The sequence below is a fragment of the Amphiprion ocellaris genome, chromosome 12, assembly GCF_022539595.1.
Source record: "Amphiprion ocellaris isolate individual 3 ecotype Okinawa chromosome 12, ASM2253959v1, whole genome shotgun sequence".
NCBI classification, from domain to species: domain Eukaryota; kingdom Metazoa; phylum Chordata; class Actinopteri; family Pomacentridae; genus Amphiprion; species Amphiprion ocellaris.
In genome coordinates, this window is record NC_072777.1 from 32927736 (window position 1) to 32947500 (window position 19765).

The window sequence follows — 19765 nt, forward strand, 5'->3', positions numbered from 1 at the left end:
AAATATGAAACAAATGCCAACAATGTGATGATTTGAAAAGTACTTGTAATTTAATCTGAAAACGGCCAGTGAAGTTGTATAGAAATGTCATTTTTGGGACACAGGTTTGCATTTGTAAATTAAATGTCCATTAATCCTCTCTTTTCTTGACAATTTCATCTCCGTCTCTTTGGCAGTCCTTTTCAATAGTATCTATTATTTCTCTTTTGGCAGCTCCTGTGCTCACTTAAACTCTGTTTTAATGAATGAGATGTTTTACTACCATAAGATAACCCATAATTATTATAACAACATCAGAAAATGTGATGACATTCTTGATATAATGCTTTTCCCCATTATATTATTGCATTGAGCACTTCTTCTGTACTTCTAACGCCCATTTGGAAGAAGATTTAACAGAGCCTGTGTGCTTTTTTCATCATATTGATTTAAAATGTTTTTTTTTTTCTATTTTTGCCCTATTTGCTCAAAGTTAGCTTTGATCAATATTCTAATACTATGTCGAGGCAACATAAACTGTCTGAGCAGGCAGTAGCGAGTCCAACACTGTCTTTATGTGTCCAAAATAATTAGAATTTTAAAAAATTGCACCAGCCCCTTTGAGTGATATCCTTGTAAATAACAAAAAATAGCAGCATGAGAGTCGGGGTGACTGTGCAGATGTAAAGTTTAATACCCACACTCTGTCTGCCAAAACGAGGGAAAGCAAGGGTAAAAAAGGACACATTTTTGGCAGCCCTTCATCAAAAGCATAAAGCAGTGGCCACAAGGGGAGAAGTAAACAGATTAGAAAAGCTATTGACATTTCCCCGTAGCATGGAAGGGGTGTCGAATGGCAGCAAGGATGATAAGGTGTACAGGCATTCAGTCCCCCCTCTCATGTTTTATGTATCTGTGATCACAACTGATCGTGAGAGAAATTAATCAATAACAATGCCGTCAGGATGTGTGGATGACACATGCCACTGCTCACCCCCACCCCCTCCTCACTGCCACCTCCTCGCCACACTCCTCCATTCTCCACCCTCCTCCATTCTCCTCACCCCATCCATTTTGATTCGGGGGCCTGTTGTTCGCCCACGTCTAGGTGAGGGATTTTTACATCCCCGGCGTGCTTGGAGGAACTCCATATGGCCGGGATCAAAGGTGTTGCTGGGTGCATGGTTCTGCTTGGTTGCCAGCCACCGCCGTTAATTAGAAAACAAGATCAGAGGCGGTATTAAAATCCAATTAAGCCCGTATGAACAGATTGCCAAGTGATGTTCACTAATGCATTACTGAGCACCATGCAAATTTTAGTGGCAGCATTTGGCTTTATGTTATGTGTTTGTGTCATTAAGAGTGTGTGTGTGTGTGTGTGTGTGTGTGCGTGTGCGTGCGTGTGCGTGCGTGTGCGTGCGTGTGCGTGCGTGTGCGTGCGTGTGTGTGTGTGTGTGGTTGGGAGTGTATCTGCGGGAGTGTGTCTATGCTCGTGTCACTTGCCGGCTATCCGAGCCTCTCTGACATTGCCTGATCTTTTCCCTGATACACAACCCTAATCTCATATAAACAATCAGCTAAAGCTCTGCAGCAACAACACCTATCCGCACAATAAGATTGGATGATATTGCTTCTTACAATTAAAGCATAATTGAGAATGCTGAATTATTGATCCATCATAATTGAGTTCTCTTCATTTGATTTGTATGAGAAACTAATATGATGCACAGAAAATCCAGCAGATTTGGATAAATTGCCTGAGAGTGTTTGAGTTTAATCCAAAGATCTATAGCCTTCTCCATTTGGTCTCCACTGGCCACTCAAAGGCAGAAATTCCAAGTGGGACAGGAGCTTTCCATTTAAATCATCTTAAAATCTGAGATAGCTGTCAGCAGATAAAATTAAGCCATGTTAAGGAATTGGATGAGGCACATTAAAATGCGTACATAAAATCATTCTGCACAATAAGTGCCAATTTAGTCCATGAGTTTCATTCGCACAGCAGACAGACAGGGCATCTGTACCCAAAGACTGACAAGTGGATGCAGCTGGTGGCCTATGGCCTGAAGCATCCACATTATCACAGACGAGGGCTGTTAATGTTGGGCTGAATGGAGCCCCTTTTGAGATACAAAATAGCATTCTGATTAGAAAGCCAGGAAATACACATCTGAAGAGCCGGAAATTGTCACAATGCAGAACCACGGCACATTTGGCACAGTCTCAAGCTGGGTATGGAGGAGGAAGATCTTAATGAAGGGATCTGCTCTATCAAGCACATTGAGCTTTCTCATATAGAGCTCAGTTTTATCAGTTTCTACAGGATATGTACTTCGGGTCAGAGTGTTCTTCTTAATATGATTATGTGACAAAAAAACTGCAGCACATTTGCACAGCGGATTTGTTTGTTGTAAAACTGTTTCAGAGACGTAATGTTGTCTAGGAAAGCCACATGATATGTCTCTTGGCATTTTGGCTCCGTCAACACATCACATCTTTCCTTGCCCTTAATTATTTCTCTTTTCTAACAAACTAAATCCTGAAGAACTACTTAACAATGAAATTAAAAGTGCAGTCAGTGGAGGAAACTAACTCAGTATTTCCATTTTTGGTTACTTTCTGCTGCAAATATTTCATTCTTTACTTCAATGCATCTATTTTGTGAGCTTTACCAGTAGCTTTTTAGATTTATTTTCATAATATAATACATAATGTACAAATAAAGTCTGATGTAATATTATAGACTGAGCTAAAACTTGGATTCCAGAGTAGAAATTCACAAGCTACCCAGCAGATAAACACTACGAAGTGCTTGATAACCTATACAAACTTCAATATTAAAGTAATGAAGACTTAAATGCATGAATAATTATGATCCGATAACATGTATTATTCTGAAGTGTGGCACTCTTGATTACTTATCTAAATATATTTTGATGTTTATGCACTTGTACTTTTACTGAATTATAAATTCAAACGTGTGGCTTTTTCTGATACCAGTGTATTTCTACACAGTGGATTTTTACGAGTACAACATCTCAGTACTTCCTCCACACCTGTATGTAGTAAAATTATCTGCCCTGGTGACTTTATAATAGTACAGACGGATCAAAGTGGTGAACAAAAAATAAGTCATGTCTAACAATTCAGAAGGACCGAAAACTCTGGATTGTCCTTGGACATTTTAAATGAGATTGCTGCATGGAAAAGAGAACAAAAAACACTTAAATAACAAAAATACACACAAAAAAGCATAAAGCAGTGGTTGGTACAAAACTATAAAATACAATGCACAGTTTGTAGTGCTGTGCAAAAATAATTAACATTTGCAAACATTAGGCAAGTTGGGCAGCTTCAACATATTTAATTTTCAGGTTGGTGATCCACCTTCATCAGGATTTAAGGAGCAGCAGCTGTGTATCGTCTACTCATTATGTTCTGATTGGCCAGTGCAGCTCACCTGCAACATTCATAAACCTTCCAAGGGGTGAGAGGGGCAGTAGTAGAAGCTGCTCATTCAACATGATGGCTGTTGGGCTCCCCTCTGGGTAAGTGGCAATTTGATGTTTTGGCTGGTTTCTGTTGTTACTTGTAGTTATGTTGTTTTTTTTTTTCCTCTGTCAATAGGGCTTTGCTCCTTGTTGTGCTGATTGGAACCAGTTACAGCTACCCTGTAAAGAAAGGTTAGACCTATCCATACTTAAATGTTTGTTCAAAGTCAAGCAGTTTCAGTTGTGCTAAAGACTTCTTACTATCCAGGTGGGGATCAAAGCTCCTCTGGTGGTGGTGACAGTACAAATCCTGGTTATGGCTATCAACACCCTTCTGGAGGATATGTATCTATTTCTGGATCCCAGCCTGCCTCATATCCAGCAGCTGCTGCTTACAGTTCTTCCTACTATCCTGCTGCACCTGCACAATACCCTGGTGGCTACCTTCCAGGGTCAGTGCAGCCAAGTTTACAACCTGGTGCACCTCAAGGTAATGAGTGCTAATGTGGATTTTATTTTTGTGCATTGGTTAATGAGTAAAGCAGTGAGCTTGCCATAGGAACTGTAGCAATTGTAATATTGACTCTAGGACATGTCTGGATAAATTCTTTAAGTAGACATCTAAGCTCTGTTCCTGAAGAAGTGTTGCCCCATTCAAGATGTGCTTAAACCTCTATTGATCCTGCACTAGAGAAATTTTCAAGACTTCTCTGAAGGAACCAAAGCCACGTAGATGAGTTGGTACCTTCAGGATCAGTGCTTCAATGCCTTCAATTGAATCTCTATGGACTTGATACAATGCTTAACCTCTAACTTGTGCTCTTAGCCTACAGCTGGGAAGTTGACCCTGTCAAGCCTCTTCCTGTTGAGACCTCTTCATCTCTTGGTGCGTCCAGTGGTCTTGGAGACGCTGAATCCTTTGGTCCCAGCAGTGGGTTTATACCAGGCCCTCCAACCTACCAGGGAGGTGAATTGTCTCATGTGGAGAAGACCTACGAGCATGGCAACTCTGACTCTGAAACTGAAGATCAAGGCAGTCCCCGTTTTCCAGGTGGCCCAGTACCTTTCCCTCTACCAGGCCCTTTCCCTCTGCCAGATGGCTCTGCCCCCTCAGTGTCAGGCCTGTACCTTCCACCTGGTGGCCCAGGCTTTGGTTTTCCTTGGTATCCTTATTATGACTACCAGTTCCTGACTGGCCAGTATCCTCCAGGCACTGTCAGTCACTTCAGCACCAGTTATGAGCAGGGAAGAGACCACTACCATGACAATCACTACATCAGAGACTTGCCCATCATCCCCGGTCATCCACAAGTCCCAGTCTATCCCCCAGTTCAGCAGCATCAGCAGCAGCAGCTGCAGTAGTTTGGGAATGTTTATGGCTGTAGTGGAGCCCAAATGAGACCAGAACAAAGTTCCCTCAGCCATATACAGTGACCTATTATGTTAATGAAAACAGAACCCTGAACGCTTTAATGTTTTGCTTTGTCTTTTGCTGGAATGCAAAGTAAATTGATGCAGACATATTGTGTGCCTTCAATAAAATCTATTTAAACCTATATTGTGTTCAGCAATTTTCTTCAGCATGGAAATATTAAGGTATTTGCTCAGCTACACTTTAGTCTGGCCTTCACTTACTGTGGCACCTCAGTGGGCAAAGTAACCTTTGTGTTTAGAGTTCTGCAGGAGGCTAATGGCTGAGGCCACAGAATGCTACTTCAAGGCAATTGGCAGGTGTCCACAGCTGTGATGGTGCATTTCTTTAAACCACTTCAAACATTAGCTTAACCTAGTAGCATTTGCTGTTGGGCTTGGCTATGCCTTTACCAATGCTTAAATACTGCCCTCGGATTACTCTGCTAGGGCTGAAATGATTCCTCAAGTGATCTAACTAAAATTTGGAACCAAGGCTTTGTTTAATTCACCACATACTAGACCCCTTGTCACTAACAGGTGGTCTGAGTCCAGACCCAGACTTCATCCTATACAGACCTGGACCTATAGCTAAAATGGCATTTTAAATTGAATGGGACACTACTTTAACTGGTGCAGCTTTTCTAGTGCTATGAAGGCAGTTTGTAGGTTTTAAGTTGGCTTGACAAACTAAAACATTTAACAGGTATGAAGGTGTTTATCAACTGTCTTAACTCGGACTTTTTGCTTCAAACTCATCCACACAAACAGAAGTGTATAACGCTTAATTTGACTCGTTTTCCTCACAAAATGAACTGATCGCTAACAGGTTGTTTTAATGAAGAACAAGGAATGTTAAAAGGTATGATGTTAAAAAGCTGCTACTGCAAATTACGTTAGACAGAAATGCTGGTAGAAAACTGTTAAACATGTGCAGTGTATTTATTTTACTGATCAATGCAGCTGATTATTGATCACAGACAGCCGAACAATAAAACGATCAAACTTCATGTATTCAAACATGATGTTTTGAAGTGCATGTAGGTCTGACACTGTCTCTTAATGAAGGAAATCATTTGTGGCCAAATCAAAGTGAGGCTAATGTTACCGGTTGAATATTCTCTGTCATAAATACTAATAAATTGATACATTTTCTAATCTGTGTTTGATCAGCTGCAGTAGCAGCAGTTTAAATGGACCAAACATAAAAACATATTTATGTGATTTCTGCATCACCAGCTAAATACATGTCGGTTCCCATGGCTTTGAGTTTTAATTGAATACCCCTGCACTATACTATATATGTACCATATCTCAGTACTATACTATAAATGTACAATACACCGCAGATATCCACCCGTGTTCCACCAGGATGGTTATTTCTGTTGCAGAGTGCTCACCTGCTCTTTTGATAGTGTAACGTGCGTGCCAAGCGCAGAATCCGATTACTCCATTAATTGCCAGAATAATTGATAGAATACTCAGTTACTAAAATAATCAATAGCTGCAGCCCTAGTCTGTGGCCTGCAAGGTACACCTCAAATTGCTGACCATGTGGTGCTTTCAGAAATGACAAAGCATGAATTTAAAACCTCAAACTAGCAGACTGACCCATTGCTTATTTTCTAGATGGTGGTTTTGTAGGCCATACTTTACTATGGTGCATTTGCAAACTGGATGATCCCTGTGATTTTTCTGCTATACCAAGATCAGATCTGTCTCCCAAAAATTACTTTGCTCTATAAACTACATTCTCAACTATTAATACATTGAAAATGTGTCAATATACTTGCCATTTACTCTATTGTTTTCCAGTTGTCTGCGCTCCCTTTCAGCCAAGCAGTCATTAGATGCAGTGGAATCCATTCCCCTGGCAACCCAGAAAATGGAGAAGCTTCAAATATGTTGTGCAAGGGTGTAGTTGAACCTATTAAATATTTGAACTTAGACTGGCTTTGGTGTTTTTAGAAAAATAAAACATCTGAGTACTTCCTCCACCTCTGTATGTAGCATAGTTATCTTCAATAGTGAGTGTATAATAGTGCAGGCAGGTCACACTACTAAACAAACAGTGAATTACGGCTAACCATTTGGAAGAACTGAAAAATCTGGATTGTCCTTGGACATTTTAAATGAGATTGCTGCATGGAAAATAGAAACTAAATCACACACACGCAGAAAAACAAGAATACACAAAAAGCACAAAGCAGTGGTTGGTACAAAACTATAAAATGCAAAGCACAAATTGTCAGGCTGTGCAAAAATAATTAACATCTCTAAAAATGAGGCAACTGGGCCAACTTTAACACACACTTAATTTTCAGGTTGGTGATCCACCTTCATCAGGATTTAAGTAGTAGCAGCTGTGTATCGGCTACTCATTATGTTTTGATTGGCCAGTGCAGCTCACCTGCAACATTCATAATCCTTCCACAGGGTGAGAGTGGCAGTAGTAGTAGCTGCTTGATCAACATGATGGCTGCTGGGCTCACCTCTGGGTAAGTGGCAATTTGATGTTTTGGCTGGTTTTTGTTGGTACTTGTAGTTATGTGTTTGTCTCTTTCAATAGGGCTTTCCTCCTTGCTGTGCTGTTTGGTGCAACTTACAGCTACCCTGTAAAGAAAGGTAAGACCTATCCATACTTAAATGTTTGTTCAAAGTTAAGCAGTTTCAGTTGTGCTAAAAACTTCTCACTATCCAGGTGGGGATCAAAGCTCCTCTGGTGGTGGTGACAGTGCAAATCCTGGTTATGGCTATCAACACCCTTCTGGAGGATATGTATCTGTTTCTGGATCCCAGTCTGCCTCATATCCAGCAGCTGCTGCTTACAGTTCTTCCTACTATCCTGCTGCACCTGTACCTCCACAATACCCTGGTGGCTACCTTCCAGGGTCAGTGCAGCCGAGTTTGCAACCTGGTGCTCCTCAAGGTAACTAGTGCTAATGTAATTTACTAAGAAAGCCAGTGTTTCTTTCAGCTTTATCTATGCTGTTAATGGGGCGGGGGAGCAGCGACCGTTCTATAATTTTTAGCAAGAGTTTGTTGCAATATAAACTTGGAACATGTCCGTAGTGTTTATTTTTGTAAATGGGTGCTTTAGTAGAAGACTAAGCTTTCTCTGTTCCTGAAGAGATTTCTTTAGTTCTGAAGGAGCCAAAACCTCAATGAGGTGAACCGTCTTCAGGATCAGTGCTTAAATGCCTTCCATTGAATCTCTATGGACTTGATACAATGCTTAACATCTAACTTGTGCTCTTAGCCTACAGCTGGGAAGTTGACCCTGTCAAGCCTCTTCCTGTTGAGACCTCTTCATCTCTTGGTACGTCCAGTGGCCTTGGAGACGCTGAATCCTCTGGTCCCAGCAGTGGGTTTATACCAGGCCCTCCAGCCTACCAGGGAGGTGAATTGTCTCATGTGGAGAAGACCTACGAGCATGGCAACTCTGACTCTGAAACTGAAGATCAAGGCAGTCCCCGTTTTCCAGGTGGCCCAGTCCCTTTCCCTCTACCAGGCCCTTTCCCTCTGCCAGATGGCTCTGCCCCTTCAGTGTCAGACCTGTACTTTCCACCTGGTGGCCCAGGCTTTGGTTTTCCTTGGTATCCTTATTACGACTACCAGTTCCTGACTGGCCAATATCCTCCAGGCACTGTCAGTCACTTCAGCACCAGTTATGAGCAGGGAAGAGACCACTACCATAACAATCACTACATCAGAGACTTGCCCATCATCCCCGGTCATCCACAAGTCCCAGTCTATCCCCCAGTTCAGCAGCAGAGGCAGTAGTTTGGGAATGTTTATGGCTGTAGTGGAGCCCAAATGAGACCAGAACGAAGTTCCTTCGGTCATATACAGTAACATATCTTGATGGCAGTCAGGACTCTGAAACACTTGGCTTTAATGTTTTACTTTGTCTTTGGGTGGAATGCAAAGTAAACTCATGTAGGCTTCGTTTGTCTTCAATAAACCTATTTAAACATGTTTCAGTGGTATTTGGCTTTGTTGTGATGGATTACCAATGCATTTGCTGAACAGAGTATGGCACCTAACTTTACTGGTGTCACCTGAGCCCAAGTAACAATGCATTATAAACTGAACTATTTTCAGCAGTACTGGGTCCACAAATGAGAAATTAATGGTACTCTAGGAAAGCAAGTAGTTGTCCACAGGTGTGGCAGAAATTCTTAAGTTTTGCCACAACAATGAGGCAATCCTATAGCACTCACTGCAGATTCACAACTATTGGACTTAAATGCCATATCATACCTTAATCCATCATGGTGCTAGTAGACAACTTTATATGCTCCAGTGTACATTTCAAGTGGCATTGCATGGACAGCAAAAGCACTTAAAGTGCAGTACTCTACCAATGCTCATTAGTTGTGTTCTGATGGCTGAAATCTCAAAGGAAAAAATGTGGCAGAAATCAGGGCAACATCGACTATGGCCACAAACAAAATGACCTTATGATGAGCACAGATGTGTTATGCATGTGTACATTACATACACATACCAAATCGCATGGCTTAATTATGTAGCAGGCAGCAGAAATTGATGCGACTCAAGCATCCCCACAATTTAATAGATTGTTCCATGTATGATTTCCAAAATAAGTCCACAGCAGTGGATTTGTAGTAGGATTGTGATTGTCAGCAGGCAGCTGATGTAGCGTTCACTTGTCACAGTGACGCCGTGCCGCTATCTCGCAGTGATACAGAAATTTTTAATAAATCCGTGGATCCAGACTATAAGCTGCATCACTGCTGAAATCTAATGAGGAAGTCCCAATCTCATTTCTGATTTTCCCTGAAAATTTAATCCAAATCCATTTCTCCGTTTTTGAGTAATGTTGCACACAGATTAAGAGGAGGACAAACATACGCCAATCGTCACATAACTCCGCCACATTTCTTGGCAGAGTAGTTAAAATCTTCATTCTAAGACATAAGTAACTATTATTATTATTTCTTAGAATGGTAGTTCTGTTTCAAGGCAAGCTACACATGCTTTAGCATGGTGCATTTGCAAACTGGACTATCCTTGTGTTTTTTCTGCTATATCAAGGTCAGACTTGACTCCCAAAAATTACTTTGCCTTATAACTAAACTACATTCTCAACCACTAAAACATTAAACATGTTTCTCACAGATTGATTTTGATGCACTTCAACATATTTGACATTTATTGCATTGCTCTGCAACTGCTGTGCTCCTTTTCTGGCCAATCATTAGATGCAGTGGGACCCTTCTCTGTGGTAAACCAGAAAATAAAAAAGCTTCGAATTTGCTGGGCAAGAGTATATATATATATATATATATATATATATATATATATATATATATATATATATATATATATATATATATATATATATATATATATATATATTTGTTTTTTGTTTTTGTTTTTTTATTTTAATTTAATTTAATTTAATTTAATTTAATTTAATTTAATTTTTTCTTTTTTTTTTAAAGTAATTTTTTGGCCTTTTGTTGGCTTTATTTGATGGGCACAGTCAAGAGACAGACAGGAAAACAGGGTGAAGACATGCAGAAAAGGGCCATGAGCGGGAATTGAACCAAGACCACCGCATTCATGCTCACTTGCTTAATCAACTGAGCTATTTAGGTACACAGGCAAACATGTATTTTAACCTATTCAATATATGGCTTCACATTTTGATTTTAGTGTTTTTACAGAAGTTTTTCTGAGTACTCTTTCCACCTCAGTATGTAGTATAGTTATCTGCACTGGTAATGGTATTACAGTGTGGGAAGGTGACACTACTGAACAAAAAGTAAATCACTTTGTTTAAGACGTCTATTTGTCCATTTTGCAGAGACAGAAAAGGCAGGGAGAAGGACATGCAGCAAATCCTGTCATGGGTCAGACTTGATCCATGGCCACTGCATCAAAACATCACCCCCTGTCGATGGGTCATCGACTCAATCAAATGAGCTACTGTAGAACCAAATGATTTCATTTGGAACCTTTCAGAAGAAATGAAAAATGTGAGTGTTGCTTGGGCATGTTCACTACAAAAACAGAGAAAAAAATCATCACCCAAATAACAAGAATACACAAAAATATAAGTACAAAGCAGTGGTTGGTACAAAACTATGAAATGCAATGCACCAACGGTAGCACCGTGCAAAATAATGAACATTAGCAAAAAAAAAAATAGGCAACTGGTCCAACTCTGATACACTTAATTTTCAGGTTGGTGATCCACCTTCATCAGGATTTAAGGAGCAGCAGCTGTGTATCGTCTGCTCATTATGTTTTGATTGGCCAGTGCAGCTCACCTGCAACATTCATAATCCTTCCACAGGGTGAGAGTGGCAGTAGTAGTAGCTGCTTGATCAACATGATGGCTGCTGGGCTCACCTCTGGGTAAGTGGCAATTTGATGTTTTGACAGGTTTCTGTTGGTACTTGTAGTTATGCTTTTCTCTCTTTCAATAGGGCTTTTCTCCTTGTTGTGCTGATTGGAACCAGTTACAGCTACCCTGTAAAGAAAGGTAAGACCTAGCCATACCTAAATGTTTGTTCAAAGTCAAGCAGTTTTAGTTGTACTAAAGTTTTCTTACTATCCAGGTGGGGATCAAAGCTCCTCTGGTGGTGGTGACAGTGCAAATCCTGGTTATGGCTATCAACACCCTTCTGGAGGATATGTATCTGTTTCTGGATCCCAGTCTGCCTCATATCCAGCAGCTGCTGCTTACAGTTCTTCCTACTATCCTGCTGCACCTGTACCTGCACAATACCCTGGTGGCTACCTTCCAGGGTCAGTGCAGCCAAGTTTACAACCTGGTGCACCTCAAGGTAATGAGTGCTAATGTGGATTTTATTTATTTTGTGTACTGGTTAAAGAGTAAAGCAGTGAACTTGCTATAGAAACTTGAGCAAGCAATTGCAATATTTACTGTAGAAAATGTCTGGATATATTCTTTAATTGGAAGACATTTAAGTTCTCTCCTCCTCAAGAGTTGTTGCCTCATTCAAGAGGCTTCTGAGTCTGAAGGAACCAAAGTCACGTAGATGAGATTAACTGTCTGCAGGATCAGTGCTTAAATGCCTTCCATTGAATCTCTATGGACTTGATACAATGCTTAACATCTAACTTGTGCTCTTAGCCTACAGCTGGGAAGTTGACCCTGTCAAGCCTCTTCCTGTTGAGACCTCTTCATCTCTTGGTGCGTCCAGTGGCCTTGGAGACGCTGAATCCTTTGGTCCCAGCAGTGGGTTTATACCAGGCCCTCCAGCCTACCAGGGAGGTGAATTGTCTCATGTGGAGAAGACCTACGAGCATGGCAACTCTGACTCTGAAACTGAAGATCAAGGCAGTCCCCGTTTTCCAGGTGGCCCAGTACCTTTCCCTCTACCAGGCCCTTTCCCTCTGCCAGATGGCTCTGCCCCTTCAGTGTCAGGCCTGTACTTTCCACCTGGTGGCCTAGGCTTTGGTTTTCCTTGGTATCCTTATTATGACTACCAGTTCCTGACTGGCCAGTATCCTCCAGGCACTGTCAGTCACTTCAGCACCAGTTATGAGCAGGGAAGAGACCACTACCATAACAATCACTACATCAGAGACTTGCCCGTCATCCCCGGTCATCCACAAGTCCCAGTCTATCCCCCAGTTCAGCAGCAGCATCAGCAGCAGCAGCAGAGGCAGTAGTTTGGGAATGTTTATGGCCATGACAGAAACCAGGACCCTGAAAAGCTTGGCTTTAACATTTGTTACTTCATCTTTGGGTGCAATGCAAAGTAAATGGATACCGACAGCCTGACTTGAATAAAACCTATTTAAACATGTTTCAGTGGTATTCAGTGTTTTCCTTAAGGTGTTTACGACTACAGCTCTTATGTCTTGCACTTACTGACTCGTGTTTTGCATTATGGACCAACAGATTTCAGCAAGCGTTTAAGGGGCTTGCGAGTCCACAAATGGCAGCTTGTATGTTAGGTCCTGTGGTGGTGTCTAAAAACTGAACTCTTCAAACCACTACCTACAACCCTTGAAGCACTTGGTGGTCTTAGAACTTGAACAGGTGATGACATGCCTTTACTCGTATTTAATGGTGCTCTGCTTGTGCAACAATCTTGGAAATTCCTGTTAAAAGCAGCATTGTGAGTTTAAATCTCAAACTGATTCAAGTCTAACTACTTTCTGATTGTGGGTATAGTCAATAGTTATGGTGTGCTTCTCAGAAATTCATTTCTAGCCTTGTATTTCTACACTAACCGTTTTCACCTTGATTTCCCTACTCTTTAGTCAGCATTTGCCATTTGTACTGCCTTTCAACTGTCAGCCCATTTCTTAAGCCATCCAGTCACTTGATATGGTGGGACTCACTGAGTATGTGAAAAGTTGTTAGCCAAAACTTATCCTAAATCTGTTACTGTTGTGGCTAAAACATGAGTCTAAAAATGACCCCAGTCTCTCAGGGGAAACTTCAGTCCTGATAGACCACTCTCCAACTTCTGGGTGAGTTTTTTTTTTTTTTTTTTTTCTTTTAGAAATGCAGACAATTTGTACTACAGCATACTGTTACCAGGAGACATTTCTTTTAAAATGTAACAAAGCGTTTTTAAAATGCATCTAATTACCCACAGTCAAAAGTTTTAAAGTAGGAATATTATAGAAACAATTTACTATTTATTTTCTGATTCCCCCAGTTTTGTTAAATTAAAGATAATATCTTGTAAAATCTGAGAAAGCTGTAAATCCTCATGGCAATGCTTAAAACAGGCCAAAACTGTAAAAGATATTGACATTTAGAAAATAAATTTGTGTTTTTCAATATTAATTGTTAATTTACAATATTAATAAAAGAAAATTTATATATGCCAGTTTTTGTGGGAAAAGAAAATGCATATCAAAGATTCAAGGATTGGAAAAATATTTCACAGATTTTCCCTGTTCTGGTAGATTACAGACATTATCTAGCAACATCGGAACAAATGTATTACATAAAGTACACGTCCATTAAAAAAACAAAACAAAAGGCCAACATGGTAAATACTGTATTTTTGTAAAAAAAAAAAAAAAAAAAGGAAAAACCCTGGCAGCAAATATGTTCAGAAATAGTGGAATGCTGTAATGCTTAAAAACTCTAAAATAAATAAATAAATAAAAATAGTGAAAATAATGTTTGACCAGAAAAGTATCCCATATTTGTCAGTTAAAAATGATCATTACTTTACAGAGTTGTTGATATTTTCATCTTTTTTTTCTTACAGTTTTTAAGCATTGCAGCATTCCAACATTTCCAAACATAATTGCTGCCAGGCTTTTCCTATTATTTTACTTTTTTTTATTGCATTAAGTATACAGTCAACTTGCTGAAAAGGAGCAACAATGAATAACATAAAAACATTTTAAATATATGTTGACTTAAATACATTTGTAATGCATCACAAACCCAAGTAATCTGGCAGAAAACAAAAAGTAAATCCAGTTTGGTTGTATCGGAATCATTTTTGGCAAACAGGACTGCTACAGTAGGTATTTAGAGTAATGCTGCTCTTTTACCCACATGATAAATTGCTTTTTTAATGTCTGATTACTGAATCAGTTGTGGGAATAATGCACGTCAGGTTTTCTGAAACCAGCTGCTTTAACGCCACCTGCATTAGAAAGATGTATGCCACTTATCCATCTTCTGATGCAACCTCTACATATAAATATCCTCAGACACATCCAGGGGGTCACTGGGTTGGTGCTGCTGAGGGGTCCGACTGTTTACCACGCCGGGGTATTCACGCTGTGGGTAGTCATGATGTATCGTTTGGGTTTAACTGTTTCTCTGACAAGGGTAAATCAATACCCACTCTGTTACCGTGACATTGCCTGATGTCATTAATGGACAGTGGGCATCCTAATTCATAAAACAAATCACCTCCGAAAGACTCTCCATTGATCTTTAATTAGAAGTAGCTGTTAATCACCTTTATGACTCTCCTCTGTGGCACCATAATAGTTTCTGCAGTGAAGCCACAGCAGCCTGTTTGAGCTACAGAACAGCAGCATCAGCAGGGTGTGTTTACCGTTTATGTACAGCAAAGCCAGCCGTTAATGGATCCGCACGGAAGATTGTGACGATTTTATCATTGTGATTTTTTATTCAAAGGAGAGCAGAAGAATTACACAGCCTTCATCTCTAACTCTGCCTCTGTAATAACCAAAAATCCTCTTTTTCTAATGGCCTTTTCAGGCATAGGGACAAACAATGACCCACAGGAGAGAAATGGCAATTACCTCCAGTAAGATGCCCACTTCACACACCTGTCACAACACAGATGAACCCATCATAAAAGGCCGGTAGAGAGGGACTAAAACGAGGGAGTTCTCCCTTGGTGACCCTTCAGCTTTCATAGTCTCCCCTCTTTTTCAGCTCAACTATTACGACATAAAGGGGTCAGTCCCCAGACGGCTCCATCCCTTATCCCTCCCTCACACTCTCATCGCTAACATAAACCCTGCCTGGCCAAGATTATAGCTGCAGCCTGGGTTTCATTCTCAGATTTTTGTGACTTTTCTAAGCGAAAGGGAAGGTTTTCATTATTTAAATCATAAGCTGGAGTGGTCGCTGTTTTTTGGTGAAATCCTACAAATAGAAGATAGGTTATTACATATATTACACAGTGTAAATCATTTCTGTGATTTGAAGCAATGCTTGAAAACATATTGCATGAAACACTAGGTAAAAAAAATGAATATACATGCCATATGCCATATGCTGAGATTTGGCATCTGGTGTCCGCCTGTGTGCATTGATGTGAAAGTAAAATCTGGTTTGACTTAGCCATTTGGCAAATATAGGCCTAAACAAACATGTATTTCAGATGTCTGCATGTAAAAACCAGATAAAAAGCTGGAGCTATATGAGGAAATAATTTGCTCATAAAATCCATAGATCCTCATGCTTGGCTCTTGAGTGTTTTATGGCTCCCTCTTAAGATAATGAAACAGAAATAAAATAAATGACCTAAGATTTATTTACAGTCATTCACAACAGTTGTGATTTTGTCTCTTTATGAGGCTGTGTCATTTCTTGTCCAATTTCCTTATCTGTCTGGCTTCACACACTCAATTTGAAGTGCACAAAGAACAGCAAATCCTTTATTCTCGGATTCCTCGCATTTGAATACCTTTGTGGTATGAAAACCATATCATTAAGTGCACCGCAGAAATAGAGGAGGCATCAGATTCCATTACCATGTACAACTGCTTAACTCAACATTTTTTTTCATTTTTTTTTCCAGAATACACAGGATGTGTACAGACCAGTGTTAAAATCTACCCCCAGCCATCGCAAGCGGCCCAATTGCCTTGTGATTAACGCACAATAAAAGAATGTGATGGCTTAAAGAAGCAGCAGGAAAAGCTGCCCAGTGAAAGATGGGTGTATGGCGCACTCTGTAATTAAGCCAGTCTGCACTTGATGAAAGTAGATCACACTGGCGGGCCACGGCTTCACAGCCAGTTTGTTTTTACGACATAATTACAGTCCAAATCAAATGAGAAGATTTAATATTGCACCACGACGAGCATGTGTCCAATGTCAACAATGACACTGACCCCCCTGAGGCAAGGTGTGCATGTGTGAGAGCATGTGTGGGGGGGAAAGATCGGGCGTCAGGAAGCCGACGGCAGAGAAGCTTCCCCACCGTGGCAGCTATCTACCTGTGTCTGGGCCCACCTGGGAGGTCTGACACCAGTGGAATTACACTGACAGTGGGACAGAAGGAAGGAGAGAAAAGCAGAAGGGAGGGAACTTATGAGAAAAGAAAGTTTGTCTAGAAGGAAACTAAGAACAAAGAGCTGAGAAAAGAAAGAGGAAACAAAGGTTCTGACAGTCAGAGTCAAGTGATGAAGCGACTGAAAGCAAAGAGAAGGAGCAGACCTAAATATGCAGACAGTGAGGGTGTGGCTGCAGCTCAGGGATAAATAAACGTTTTGCTTGACTGTGTCTCCATAGTGAGGTGACGGCCAGTGGTTGGGAGGGCTTGTGCAGTCACGACCCGCTGAGTTGTTACAGCAAAGAAAACGGCGTCACTTCATGAAGGAAAATCATTGTTAAAGGGGCTCACATCAGGTGTCTGTCATGTCTGTTTACTCGTCTGAAAGACCATCTCCAGCACAGAGAGCTTAGAAAAATAAAGGAAACTAAAATATCTAATTGTCAAACAATAGATTCTAGTTTTCCCAAACTTAAGGAAATGTCTGAATATGAAAGAGACAATTATAGCAACCGAAAGTTGTCATTTCTGTTTTGAGATGAGTGCCGTTCTGATACTTGACGACATGGTTATCCTGTAAACGACCAAAACCTCCCACTGAGTGGCTTCAGTGTGTTCCCCTCTGAAAAAAGTCTGCATTTCCTGTCCTTTACTTACACGCTCGACACGACCGCAGAGCCTTTGTTCCTCTGGGTCAGATTCTCCCAGAAGAGAGGATCTTCCCAAGCCACAGCTGTTGAGTGACCACCTCGACCACACTGCTTTCTGTCTCCTGACCACCTTCTAAATTGCTCTCCCTGCTTGCCCTCCATCCATTCCTCCCTCCACCCTTCCCCTACTTCCCTGCCTATTTCCACCTCCCTTTTTCCCCCCTTGTTCCCAAGAAGAGCCAGCTGGGCTGGATTTACTCTGGTCGCTGTGTCGCAGGGCGAAGCCCAGTCTGCTATCTGGGAGGGAATTTGCCTGGGTACTGGTCAGGGCCGACAGATTAGTAACTGGATATCTACAGAGAGGCCAGTGGGGCCTGAGCCCTGTGATCCAGTGGAAAGTAGGGTCTCTGCGGTGACCTTGTGGTTCTGTGTGGCCCAAGACGTGAACCGCAATCCCTGCTGACACCCTGTTCCCCGAGGACGTGGTTTTACTCCAAATCGTGATTTCCCATCTCCTGCTCCGCGACTCTCTGTCTGTGACTGCAGGCCTCTGCCCAGCGCTTTCTGCTGAAGACGATACGGCACCTCCTCACCAGTGAGGCCACTTTTCTCCCATGGAGCTGGGCATGGAGGGGGCCTGCTCCTAAACAGGCCTAAAAGGGAGCTTCTTAACCTCATGTCACATGTAAACTGTGGAAAATGGGCTGGCGGCAGAGAAGCGGGTCTGTGAGCTCACATTTGTGTGGCCTCTGATTATATGGAGAGTAGCCCTTTAAAGAAAAAGAAAGTTCAGTTTGGGCGTGAAGTTGGGCCAAAATAAGGTTGTGATAAGTTAAATGCACAAGTTTGCTTTCAAGCATGTCAATTTGATAAGAAATACACTGGTAAAAACTATTTAAATACACAGATAGATAGCGAGAAATAAACTGAGCGAAGAAAAACTGATTTTAAAAGCTCAAATTAATATTTTTATTGCATTTTTTCTGTCATTAAAAACATCTGCAGCTGCCAGCCATCTGCAGAGTCATCCTCTTCCAATTGTTGTGTCAATAGTTATGCCATAAGAGCTGTGGGAATGTGACATGTTCTCAACATGCACATTTCTGCTGACCAGAAGACCAGAATCATCAACATGGCACCCAGATGTCAGCCTTCAGGCACAAACACACACAAACAGAGTTGGGAAAGTTGCATCTCTACAGACAACACATCCTCCAAACATCATCTGTGTGGGCAAATCTGTGGCCACTTGTGTCATTATTAGAATATTTTGAGGTAATAATTACACTTTTACACTCAATCGTTCATAAATCTGAGACACTTAATGTTTCATTGTGTGTGGCAAGAGCTGGCAGGCTTGGAGAATTCCTCCTGATTTTGACATTCTCACACAAAGCCGCAGTGCACAAGCCTGCTTTGCTTTCTTTACTCCTCCATCTCCACCCCTATTGTTGTGTCTCTTTTCTCCCTGTTCTTGTACCTTCTCTATAGCCGAGCGCACACGTATCCTGTACATGCACTGTTTCTGCTATGCTATCCAACGGCCCGGAGGCTCAAGTGAGGACAGACTTGACTGCTGCTGGTCTCATACCAAGAATTACCTGATGGGTCCCTGCACTCATGCCAAGACTCATTTATGAAGCGTGAGACCGTCAACAGCTACCTTCAGAAATAAAACATATGAGTCACAATCGGACTATTATTTTCCATAAGAACAAAGGAGTCGTATAAGCAGCCGTCTCTGAAGGTAAATTTAGGAATTTGCTTTTCTCTTTTCCAGCACCATGTGAAATATGTGTGAGATTCTGATCAAGATTCATTTCTTACCATCCATCTGTCTTGTCTTGCCCCTGCAACGTTTGGCCAAATGACTGTAAGCTAAGAGAGATTCCTCGCTGACAACATGATAGGCATTTCTTGAATTTCAGCCGTAATAAACATCAGTGTAGAGACATCAACTTCCAGCATAGAATGTATGTATTTGCTCTATCAAATGAAAAAAAAAAACAAAAACGTGGAAGCTGTTTTATTTCATGTTCATTTCAGGGACTGTGTCTGAAAATGTGGCTGCTCATCAAAGGTTTTGGGCATAATTTAGTGGGAATTTTCTCCAGCATCAATTAGAAATATGTCCTCTAACTTGAGACTAGTCACCATTGGAGAAAAATGTGATTTTTAAAATTTAAAAATTATGCTTGTACAGCATCAAAAAAAAAGCCACAAGAGCTTCGGTGAGTCAATGTGCAATAGCCGAACTGGCTTTTCTCTTTTGTCCATAGATATTTTATTTTTTTTTACCTTTCCTCTCCACTGCAGAGGGGCTTAATATGATCATATAAGAGGAGACTTTGTTTGAACATTTTGCTGTCTAAATCACACCGTCTGTCTGATTCCTAGCACATGTCGGGTGTGGGAGAAACTGGCAGGTGTAAAGACCTGAATGACTTCGACAACAGCCAAGATCCTTCTGGTCAAATGGCTGAGTCAGAGCATA

General features: G+C 41.1%; 3 protein-coding genes across 3 annotated transcripts; all 3 read left to right on the forward strand.

The window, feature by feature from the left end:
* Positions 1-3427: 3427 nt before the first annotated feature.
* LOC111563589 (calcium-binding protein P-like) lies at positions 3428-5026 on the forward strand. Its single transcript, XM_023262714.2, has 4 exons — positions 3428-3527; positions 3607-3662; positions 3739-3960; positions 4297-5026. Exons 1-4 carry the CDS (start codon positions 3502-3504, stop codon positions 4830-4832), a joined length of 840 nt encoding a protein of 279 aa, XP_023118482.1. The 5' UTR covers positions 3428-3501; the 3' UTR covers positions 4833-5026.
* Positions 5027-7279: 2253 nt separating this feature from the next.
* LOC111563591 (methyl-CpG-binding domain protein 6-like) lies at positions 7280-8858 on the forward strand. Its single transcript, XM_023262715.2, has 4 exons — positions 7280-7378; positions 7450-7505; positions 7582-7809; positions 8140-8858. Exons 1-4 carry the CDS (start codon positions 7353-7355, stop codon positions 8661-8663), a joined length of 834 nt encoding a protein of 277 aa, XP_023118483.2. The 5' UTR covers positions 7280-7352; the 3' UTR covers positions 8664-8858.
* A 2313-nt stretch (positions 8859-11171) lies between these two features.
* On the forward strand, positions 11172-12691 carry LOC111563587 (MAPK-interacting and spindle-stabilizing protein-like). Its single transcript, XM_023262712.2, has 4 exons — positions 11172-11270; positions 11342-11397; positions 11474-11701; positions 12013-12691. Exons 1-4 carry the CDS (start codon positions 11245-11247, stop codon positions 12552-12554), a joined length of 852 nt encoding a protein of 283 aa, XP_023118480.2. The 5' UTR covers positions 11172-11244; the 3' UTR covers positions 12555-12691.
* Positions 12692-19765: the final 7074 nt, after the last annotated feature.